Genomic DNA, 11,874 nt, shown 5'->3' with positions numbered 1-11,874 from the left:
GAGAGTGGCGGTGGTTACTTCAGCTCTCCAAGATGGTGGCCGCTGGTTTCCTTGGTGGAGTTTCCATTGTGGGGGATAGAGCTGTCCCGCTTCCTTCCCCGTCTGAAATCCCGAACTCAGCCTGGGGCTCCGTGAGTGCTCAGGCGTCAGGATTCCACAGAATCTGCAGGAATCTCCCTGCTTGCTGGTCGCTTCTCTGCGGCTCCCCACTGTCTGTAGCCGCGGGGTGTGCCGCGCGGATCAGTCAGCCCGGATCTCCGGTTGCACAGTTGGCTCGTGTATGAGACTCAATTACCAGACCTCGGTGCTGGAAATCCTTCCTCTAGGTTTCGGTGCACCCCCATTTTGCTGTAAGTTCCTAACAAGATAGTTTTTTGTTGTTCTAACTCGTTATTCACCCGCGCAGTGGCGCGGTACACGGGGTGTGATGCACTCTATTCGCGGCCATTTACAAAAAATCAGGTATGAGTCTTAAATCTGTTGTTATTGTTGTTTTGATTTTTTCCCTGAGTTCTTGTTTATAGATTATTATTGTGTTCTGTTAGTTTTAATGTTCCTGTTCATCTACTTTGTCTTCGAATCCTGAAGTTAATTCCTTGTCTTCATCTAGTCTGTTACTTATACTTTCTGTTGAATTTATTTTCCTTTGAAGTAGTGGGGATGAAACTCATGGGCACTTTACCACCGAACTGCATCACCAGTCCCCCTTTTAACTTTGAGACATGGTAATGCTAAGCTGCTGAGGCTGTACTGGACTTTGCCATCCTCCTGCCTCAGCTCCCTCAGGTTCTAGGATTACAAGTATGCACCCCTATACTGAGCTCTTCACAGAATTTTTCAGTGAACTTCTTCTGCTGTTCATTTCCTCTATGTGTTTTTGTTTCTAGAATCTCTACCTCTTTATTGAAATGCTTTTTCATATCGTGTATTGACTTTCTTAGTTCATTCATTAGTGATCCTCTTAATTCATTGTTTCAAAATTATTCTTCCAGGCATTTCCATTAGTTGAGTTATGGGGCGATTATTAATGATGGGAGGTGACCCTGTTTACTTGTATTTTCTGTTTTCTGTGTTAAAATTTGTGCATCTATTCAGATGGATGTTGCTCCACTGTTATGGGAGGGTCTTTTTAGTGAGATTATTTTTTCTTTATGATATTCAATATTGGTAGTACATCTCAGCATCAAATCACCTACCAACTTGATGTGGACGAAGCAAATAGACATGATGCTTAGTCAACAGACACCCCCATGTCCCCATACTGCTTGACAATAGGGAGTAACCAGCAGAAGCATCAACAACATGAAAGCCAGCCTTATTCTAACATATAATAAGAACTTACTGAAAACACTCTCTACAGTGACATTCCCAGAGAGAAGAAATGTGGAATAGTAACCCTAGAATAAGCTGAAAATTAGGCAGTACGACATGTAAAATGTGTGACTAAGCCATATAGAACAGTTGAAAAGGTTGGAAGTTAGTTGAGGTCTAAGCTGAGATAGTTTTGGACAAATGAAAAAATCAGATACACATTGTCAATTACTAAAACTTCCCAAAATGATGATGGATGATATATTTAGAAGAGGCTCAGGCAAATATCCAGATAGACTAAAAAACATTAAATAAGACATAGACTGAAGGTTTGGGTTTAAAAACAAGACACAACTGTAGGTTGTCTACAAGAAACACATCTAACCAGCACAGAAAAAATATAAGCTGGGCTGGGGATGTGGCTCAAGCGGTAGCACGCTCGCCTGGCATGTGTGCGGCCCGGGTTCGATCCACAGCACCACATACAAACAAAGATGTTGTGTCCGCTAAAAACTAAAAAATAAATATTAAAAAATTCTCTCTCTCTCTCTCTCTCTCTCTCTCATCTCTCTTTCTCTCTTTAAAAAAAAGAAAGAAAAAATATAAGCATTGTAAATATTTATATCCTAAATGTCAGTACACCAAACTAACATTACTTTAGAAAAAGTGAATAATGGACTCCATTACACTAATAGTGGATGACTCATAATTGGCTTCTCTGAGGAATAGAGATGTCCCTGGGAATTAAGACTGATGGACCTTTGGTTCCAGTCTATTGACTGAGCATCATGTTTATTTGCTTTTTCAATGTAATGATAAAAGTAATAAAGACAGTATTGATGTCATAAAATACTACTGCAGCAAGCATTTTAGCCTTTTGGGGGGGTACAGATTGTTCTGTTCCATTAACATTAATTCAGAAAAAGCTGCAAACCAAGGTACTCCCTATTCTCAATGCCTCAAATGCTGCCTGGAAAACAATATTGCCTTCATAAAAAAATGGATTCAGGACATCACATTGCTACTTATGATAACATTTTCAAAGGGATACAATGTAAAGGAATTTAATATTGTGTGTGTGTTCATAAAAAAGTATTCTTTTTTCACACATTTCTTGAGGTAAAATTGAAGTACAATAAAGTGCACATATTTGAAGAGTGCAATTTGTTCAGTTTTGACATGTATGTAACCAATACAATCAATATAGAAAGCATTTTGATTACTTTTTAAAATTTGAAATACTGCCTATTGTGTTTCTGGCATGATTTATTACAGTAGAAATCAATCACCTTAAGATATATAGGACCCCACCACCACATGACAACTATTTCAAAATTAAATGGCACACTTATAAATATCTCTCAGAGATCAAGGAAGAAAACACAAGTAAATAAAAAGCGCTTTGAACTAAGTCATAATAAAAACTTTAAATATTGGGATCTCTGTGAACAAATAGTACACAGATGAATATTTACAACTTAAAGTACTTGTATCACAAAGAAGCTAGAATAACAATCAAGTTATTTTCAAATTATGTAGTAGGGAGGAAAACTAATACTAGAAGCAGAAATATATGAAGTAGAGAAGAAATGATAATGCTAAAATTTGATAAAAATCAAATAAGTCTAATGAAGTAAAAAGGCAGAACACAAAAATTAATATCAATGGAAACGGAGTGATCCAAATATCCCTACAGATGCTAAAAATATATTAAGGTAGTATTAAAAATGTATGCCAACATATGTTATAGTTTACATAACATGATATATATTAGAGAAGGTTCCATGTACTGCTGAGAAGAAAGTGTATTCAGTCATTGATGGATGAAATATTTTATATATGTATGTTAATTAAATTATCAATTATAAATTGGCAAAAGAACTAAATGGACACTTCTTAAAACAATAAATACAAATGGCCAACAAACATATGAAAAAAATGTTAACATCCTAGCAGTAAAGGGAACACAAATCGAAACTAACTGAGAATTCATCTCACTCCTGTCAGAATAGCAAATATCAAGAATATAATAAGAAGCTGGGGTTGTGGCTCAGTGGTAGTTTGCTTGCCTCACATGTGTGAGTCACTGGGCTCGATCCTCAGCACCACATAAAAATAAATAAACAAAATACAGGTTTTGTGTCCATCTACAATTTTAAAAAAATACAAATAAATGCTGGCAAGGATGTGGGTGGGGAAAGGTACACTCCTACATTGCTGGTGGGATTACAAATTGGTGCACCCACTTTGGAAAACACTATGGAGATTCCTTGGAAAACATGCAATGGAGCCACCATTTGACCCAATTATCCCACTTCTCAGCATATACCCAAAGGACTTAAAATCAGCATAACTATAGTATTACAGCCACATCAATGTTTATAGCAGCTCAATTCACAAAAGCTAAGCTATGGAACCAACCTAGGTGCTCTTCAACAGATGAATGGAGAAAGAAAGTGTGGCATATATACACAGTGAAATTTTATTCAGCTATAAAAAAGGAGGGAGTGATGGCATTTGCCTGTAAATGGATGGAACTGGAGAACATCATGCTAAGTGAAATACATCACACTCAGAAAATCAAGGGTCAAATGTTTTCTCCCTTGTGCAGAAAGTAGACCAAAATAAGGGGGGATAAGGGGGCAGAAATCCCATGACAAGAGAAATCAGTGGGATAAAGAAGGGAATTGAGGGGGAGGGAGGGGTAATGAGAAATGGGAGGAATATTAGAATAAATTCAATCATATTATGCTATGTGCATATATGAATATGCCAGTGAATTTCACCTGTATGTATATCTTATATAATGCGCTAATTGTTTTAAAAAACTAAAAATTAATGGATGAAAGATAAGTAGGGTAAGGGAAAGAGAAAGGGGGAGGGAAAAAGGGATGGAAAGGGTAAGTACTGGGGATTGAATTTGAGCAGATTATATTCCATACATGTATAATCATATAAAAATTATCACTGATAGTATCCATAATTATAACACACCAATAATAGAGACTGTAAATATAAGGAAGATGAGTACATTAGAGGGAGGTAGAATGGCAAGGAATATGTAAGTACAACAACTCAAGTAGAGCAAAATATATTCCATGCATGTATGATTATGTCAAAAAGAACCCCAATATTATGTATAAATATAATGCACTAATAAAACACTTTAAAAGGCTCTTGACATAGACCTAGAATCCCCAAATCTCCAATGTACTAGAGTCAGCAATTGTCAATTTAATGAAAGCCATTAAGCCATTATATTGTTCAACGATGAAATGATGTCATAAACATGTGGAACCTTGAACTGAAGATGGCTAATGAATAACACACACTGTGTTAGTGTGAGTTACCGTTATTTTTGTTATCACTAAAGAACTGCAATGGAAAATGATTGATGGGGAGGATGGAAGGACAGGAAAACGGAGTAAATGGAATAAAATTGACCATATTATGCTGGGTATATTAGTGTATATAGGAATATATGTATGTATATAGATACATATGTGAATTTCACCCTTATGTATATCTGTAAGAACTAATTTGATTTATAATCACCATACTACAGTGACACAGCAACATCAATATTTATAGCAGCATAATTCACACTAGGTAAGCTGTAAATGGAAAAAGAAAATGTGGTATATATACACAAAAGAATATTACTCAGCCACAAAGTAGAATGACTTCATGACAATTGCCTGAAAATGGATGGATCTGGAGACTATCAACCTAAGTGAAATAAGCCACTCACTAAAAACCAAAGGTGGAATGTTTTCTCTGATATGTGGAAGCGAATCCATAGTAAGGGGAGATGAAGAAAGAAGTTCAGCGGAACAGGCAAAGGGGAATGAAGGGAAGGGAGAAGAGATGGGAAAAGGAAAGACAAAGGAATTAATCTGATAAAATTTTTCTAAGTACATATATGAATATGTCACAGTGAATCTCACCATTGGGTACATACACAAGAGAGTAATTTTAAAAATAACTATGGAAAAATGTCGGACAGATCAGTAGAATAGGGGGAAGGGAACAGGTGTTTTGGAAGAAAAGGGGAGGAGAGAGAGATACTGGGGACTGAATTAGAACAAGATATATTCCATGCTTTTATAATTATGTCAAAATGGATTCTACTGTCATATTTGACTAAAGAAAACCAATGAAGACTAAAAAAGTAAATTTAAATATATATAAATAAGTAAAAGGAAGATTAATAGAGAGCTAAGGAAGTGGTAACAGGGAGGGAGAAGGTGAGGGAAAAAGAAAGTACTGAAGCAGAGCAAATTATATTCTATGCATATGTGTTTATGTCAAAATGAAACCCAATATTATGTATAACTAAAATGTACTAATAACAATATAAATAAGTGAATTCCCATAAGTGGAGCTAGTGTCATAAGCATGCACAGATCTATATTCGGCATGCCCATGTGCAACCATAGAGCACAGATCAAAATTATCTAGGAAAACTGATGGAGTGGTGGCTTTTAACTTTCCTTGTATGCCGCAGTCTGGCTGGGCACAATTCAGGAGCCACTTGTCAAAAGAAACGAACTTTATTTTTAGAACACACGCCAAACCACACAGCTCTTCAGGAAAACCTTCAGAGCCCAACTGCCACCACCGGCTTCCCACAAGCCTCTCAACCTCCCCCACCCCTGGTGCTCTTGAGGCCGATTGGCTGGGTCGCATGGGCGGAGCCAAAAAAAGTCCCCCAATGAGCAGCTCCGTGGTCTGAAAGGGCAGGGAAACAACCCAATGAGCATCACCGCAGAGGAGCCAATCAGTTGGCAGCTAGAAGTTTGCTGGGTCCGCTGTGAGCCAATCATCAGCTGGCAGCTGGAAGTTTCCTGGCAGCTGGAAGTTTGATGGGGCCCCTTCGGCTGTGGCTCTTAACACTTGTACATAAGGATCATATCAGCACAGAATAGAAGCAGGTAGTTTTTAGACAGACTGCGTCATTATAGGCATCTTGCAAGGAAGATTGATGCCTTGTAGAGTTTGAATTGATGAAGGCCTGTGGTTGCCCTTTCTGTCTCAAATGTTAAGTGGGGTCCAATGCTGAAATAAAGTGATCAAAAAAAAAGTGTTCACAGGAAAGCCAATCTCTACATTACTCAAAGTCTTGCAGAGACTTTGGTTTCAGAGAATGGGAGAAAGAGGTTTTATACCCTGAGTCATTCATAAAAGTAGTGTTGCCTTGATATCAAAGTCCAATAAAGATAATATGTGCCATAAAGATATAGGCAAACATAACTCGTGAGGATCTTCACAAAATTCCTAAACAATTCATTGACATAGATTATTAAAAAAGGATTTAATATGCTATGACATAATATTTCCCTAAGAATTCAGTATTAGTTTAAACATAGCCACCTACCAAAGTAACTCACAGAATTAACAGATTAATGAAGGAAAATGTCCAATAATTACCTAAAGAGATGTGCTACAGATGTTTGATGAAAATCATCACCAGTCACCAGAAATAATCCTCTGAGAGTAAAAAATAGAATTGAACTTCTTTATTCTGATGAAGTGTACCTATACAAACAGCAGACAGCATGGTGAGACATCTGAATTTCCCGCTTTCTGTCAGGCACAAGAGAAGAATACCAAATATGCAACATATTCAACATGGGACTGGGTTGGGTCTGTCCAGAGTTGTAATACAGAAAAAGATAATGTTCAAAATAGCAGAAATAGGTTGTCAGTATTCAAAGATGATATGATGGCATATGCTGAAAATCAAACAGGACCGAGAGATAAATGTGGAATAAGCATATCTAGCATGGTTGTCAGAAAGAAAATCAACATACGACCCTGACATGCGTACACACCAGCAGTGGTACATTCTGCTTTGAACTTAAAATTTCAAAACTGATACAGTTTTCAATGGTATCAAATACCTAGGAAAAAGCCAAGGCAAGTGAGACCTCTTTAGAGAAATTTGTAATTTTATTGGGAGAATTGGAAGTCAAATATCCAATACAACAACAGCCTGCAGTGTTTTCACTTTGTCTTCATTTATACCTCAGGTGGCCCTTCACCTGTAATATAAGCATAACAGTTGGGGACATTATCAGCAGAACTCGATTTATGGGGTATTAAAAACATATCAATAACACCAGAAATTTGGTTCTGTAACACAGACCAAATCAAGATCCGTGTGTGTCACTGTTTGGCTTACATTCAGTTACACCTCTGTGGAGACCTTGAAGAGAGACTTATAGTCTTGGATGTTATCACTATTCTTACAACACACCATACTTTCTAATGGTACAGAAAATCAAGAGACTGACTTTTAAAAACAGTTAATAAAACATAAATTCATCTTCAAAAACAAAGATAATTTTAAGTAGAGAGTAAAAATCTGGAATATTTTTACTAAAAATCTATGCAACACAAGAAATAAAATGAATTAAGAAAAAAAGTATAATTAAAATGTTTTAGATAGAAATAATAATTTGGATATACAGTTAATATCACATTTGGAACTGGATACATGATGTGAAAGGGAATTTAAGTATTTCATTTGTCTGTGGAAAACTGTTGGTTTTGGCTAGATTACCCCTGGATGATTTCTAAGATGGTGACCATGATTCTTTATTTTTCACCTATACTACATCCATGAATATGAATAGCACCTCTTTTTTTTTTACATTCAAAAGCACTCTACTTTGTAAAAATAAATTATATGGTCACATTAGTTTTCAGCTCTGACCATTAGTTTTAACATTCAAATAAGAAGAAGGTATATGCCATGTCTCATAGTATGGCAATCAAAAACTAAATGAAAACAAAGGAAGAACTGGAGAAAGAGAGGGAGAGGGAGAGTAAGATAAATTCAAAAGGAAACATTTATATCTAATAATTGCTTTGGAATGGCAACAGCTTTTCTAGATATTAGTGATGTTTAGATTCATGTACTACTGGAGTGTCCTAAATAATGTGTGCTCTTGTGTCATAGCAATTTCATTCATATATTTAAAATATCAGAATTTAAGAATGTATTCCCTTTAAATTACATGATATATTTGCTATCTGTTAGTATCCTGCTCATTTTCCTTGTTGGGATTTTTTCCACTGTCTTTTACATTATGAAATCTGAATTGTGACCTTGATCACCAGCAATCTTGTCATTTATTAGTTGGATTACTGGCTCCTTTTATCATTCATACAGGCCTTTCATTAAGTACCCCTTTTCCTTTCCATTAGGTTTATCCTGTTGCTCTTACATATATTTGTATATAGCATGATCACATACTTTGACATTTATCTTAACATCATATTCGTTTAAAGTATGATATTCCTAAGACTGTGTTATAATCATGTTCATTAGGTTTCTGGAAGTGGTCAGAAAACAATTTTCTACCATAAATAGTCAAATAGGAAGGTTTAGCATTGCAGAGGAAAAGCATTTAGAAAACTAGTGTAATTTCTTCCCTTGATACAAAGTGCTTCATTAAATTCAGAAGCCCTCATAACTTATGGTCATCCATTTGGAAAACACATTTATAAATCATACTTAAGTGGACTACAAAGAAAGCAATACTCCATGGTGTTTGAACTTCAACATTTATCCAGTAACATCTCAAGGTAAAAACATGTACTATATAATATATGGTATGGGTAGACAAGATGGTATAATATAATGTCCATTGTCACAGTAGAAAAATTACATTATATGCACATTTGAAACTGCCAAATCATAACCCATTATTTTGTACAAGTCATAGACACAGATAATTATAATTTTAAAAAGTCTGCATTGTAGTGAATCAAAGAGAGATAAAAGGCCAGAAGTCTTCCAGTCAGAAAACCAATTCTTCCTTTGAAGCTGGAAATTATTTTGCCTCCTTGTAGCTTCACCAGGGTCATTCCTGTGGTGTTTTTCACTCTTTTTCCTGCCTGACCTTCCTTCCTATACTTCATGGCTCTTAAGTGCAGGATTTATGTCTGACTCACCTTCACTATTCCTTGCAAGGATTCGGGCTGCTCTGTGCAGTAGGTGCTAATGAATATTTATATTTGTGAACTGAATAAATTTGTGATCAGGGAAGGTGACACATACACGTATTTGCAGCTATTTGGAGGCTGAGGTAGGAGAACCACAAGTTCAAAGCCACCCTGGGCAGTTTAGGGAGACTTTGTCTCATAATAAAAAATAAAAAAGGACAGAGCTGTAGCTCAGTGGTAGAGCATCTTGGTTTTAATCCCCAGTACTACACAGAAAAAAAAATCTTATTCAGTTGTAGAATAGAAGAAAAGAAGGAAGAGAGGGAGGAATGGAAGAAGAAACAGAAATATCACTTCATCAAGTATGAGAAGGGGACAAGTATTTGTATAGCATAGGCATCTTCCTCACAATTACCTTGACCCTCTCTGATCGCCTTTCATTCTTCCTGTATCATGAGCCACAGAAATAGAAACTAGACTGCCTGTTCTCTTGTTATTATTCTGTCATTTCAGGCTTCATTGGGGGAAGGACTGAAAATGCCATTATTTACTAATAGACATCTAATTCAGAATATGACAGACTCTGAGAACAGACATTCAGATCTCCAAACAGAATTTTTAAAAAGGGAAATGTCAGGCAGAGTGGATGCTCATTTGCTTAGAAGCAGTGAAATCTCTATTCATATGGTGTAATTTCATTCAAACACAAATTTCAAGATAACTGAATCATGAAAAAAAGACCACCTCCCCATTCTATCCAACAGAACCAGAGGGTGCAATAATCAGCAGTTGAGATGATTTTAATATATGATTTGAATTCACTATTTTTAATAAGTGCAAAAAGGATCAATTTAGAAGTTAAGGATTCATTCAGATTCCCATCAATTTTGTTAGGTCTGGTATGAGAGTCTATTCAGTACATCAGCATGTTTCGTAGGAACTGATATTTCAACCACATTCTGTATGAGTTAAAAAGAAAAGTAATGAAACCAATCTGAAAATCGCTACTGGTTGCTAAAGAGACATATACTTCAAAGTTGGAAATTGCTTTCTTACTTGATGGTTTAGACCTAGCTTGTCTTTGTAAGTGAAAGTCAGATATCTGAGGTCTAACCACTTTGCTTAAGAACCTGTATGTGTGAAATGTGTTTTTAATGTAGTAGGAATGTTATCTCTACATTAATGAAGACAAAATATTGTGGAAAACAAATCTACATAATTTTGCAACATCATGGATCACATACCTGCTTCTGGTACCAGAGTGGGTTCCAGACTGGTTACAAACTCCCCCCTGACATCAAGACCATCCCCTTTTTTACCTCCAGTCTTTGGCTGAAGCAGTTCCAGGAGATTAACTTCCAGGCCAGCCCCTTAAAAAAGAAAAGGTGAAAATAAAAAAGAATTACTGGGACTATTAAATGATATTAGTAAAAAAAAAAAAAAAAGAAAGAAAATGTTCTTGAGTGACATCAGCAAGATGGAAGACTTCTGACTTTCTCCCATGGATGCAACGAATAAATACCTATAGAAACATTGGATATTTTTGTTTCTAATCCTAAAAGTATCCAAATACCCACCAAAGGTACTTACATACAGACTAGTATAGCAACCTGTATGCCAGTATATTGAATTATCCAGCTTTTACCAATCATACAGTAAAACAACATTAATCAAAGAAAGAGTGGTTATCATTCATTGACTTGCTCTTTCAACTGTTCATCCCTTTATAGCGCAGTACTGAGGGATTTGACACTACAGATATCCAAGAATTAAGCATTTTAAGCAAAACCCTTCACTTTTTCTTACAAAAGGATAGATCATGAGAAAATACTAAATATTATGTTGAAATTGAAGTAAGGCTCTGTCTCCACCAGGCAAATGTTCCTTGATCAGTCTCTACATCTATGCCCTGGTTTTTGAAAGCAGGAAATGAGTTAACATACCCATCTACACAAGCTTCATTATGCTATTGTTATGTTATTATGTTAGATATGTTGACTTGGGACTCCCTACACATGATAGTGTAAGAAGGTGCTTCCAGTTTTAATTCAATGACTAAGAAATCATGTACAATCTTAGGAGTAACATTTCCTTGGAATTACTAATGCAGAGCCAGCCCTGGATAGCAAGGCTTCTAAGACACAGAGTAAGCCTCCAAGGAAACAGCAACAATCTTTATAGCAAGGAAAAGTACAAACCTGCCAACTCTGCTCTCCACTTTCCTAATCAACTTTCAAGAAATGCTTGTATCCTTTTCCAGTGTTACTGTCATGATTCACACATGCACCTTACCCACAGGTGTTTTTCTTGCCCTTCCCATCACCTTGAGCTTCAGGCTGTCCTCCACTTCCTCTCTCCTGATCAGGTGCCATATCCTGACCTTCCCTTGGAGGTTCCTCTTCTTCAGATGGTTCATTACCAGACTGCTGAGCCTATTGGAAGATGTGTGTAAATCTAAACAGAAATAAAATCTAAACTTGTATTTACATCAACAAAACAAAATTTTATTGATAATACAAATACCAACTTAAAAATGCATAAGGTATTGATATATATATATATATATATATATATATATATATATATATATATATATATATATATATCACA

The 11,874-nt window shown here is 36.0% G+C and overlaps 1 protein-coding gene and 1 long non-coding RNA gene across 2 annotated transcripts in view; one reads left to right on the top strand and one right to left on the bottom strand.

The window, feature by feature from the left end:
- The first annotated feature begins 6,833 nt into the window (after positions 1-6,833).
- The window catches only part of LOC125614274, a 13,047-nt gene continuing 8,006 nt past the window's right edge, over positions 6,834-11,874 (top strand). The window contains exon 1 of the long non-coding RNA XR_007344881.1: positions 6,834-6,872. This is a non-coding gene — a long non-coding RNA (uncharacterized LOC125614274). The remainder of the gene's footprint in view (positions 6,873-11,874) is intronic.
- LOC125614273 (P antigen family member 3-like) overlaps positions 7,242-11,874 on the bottom strand; it is a 7,236-nt gene continuing 2,603 nt past the window's right edge. The window contains exons 3-5 of the mRNA XM_048796794.1: positions 11,588-11,696; positions 10,509-10,634; positions 7,242-7,355 (exon numbers count right to left, since the gene is read on the bottom strand). Coding sequence (XP_048652751.1) covers positions 7,333-7,355; positions 10,509-10,634; positions 11,588-11,696 — 258 coding nt within the window. The 3' untranslated portion in view covers positions 7,242-7,332. The remainder of the gene's footprint in view (positions 7,356-10,508; positions 10,635-11,587; positions 11,697-11,874) is intronic.

This window comes from Marmota marmota, unplaced genomic scaffold (assembly GCF_001458135.2).
Source record: "Marmota marmota marmota unplaced genomic scaffold, marMar, whole genome shotgun sequence".
In the NCBI taxonomy this organism is placed as follows: Eukaryota; Metazoa; Chordata; class Mammalia; order Rodentia; family Sciuridae; genus Marmota; species Marmota marmota.
The sequence above is the reverse complement of the archived record's forward strand: the minus strand, read 5'-3'. Positions and strand labels throughout refer to the sequence as shown.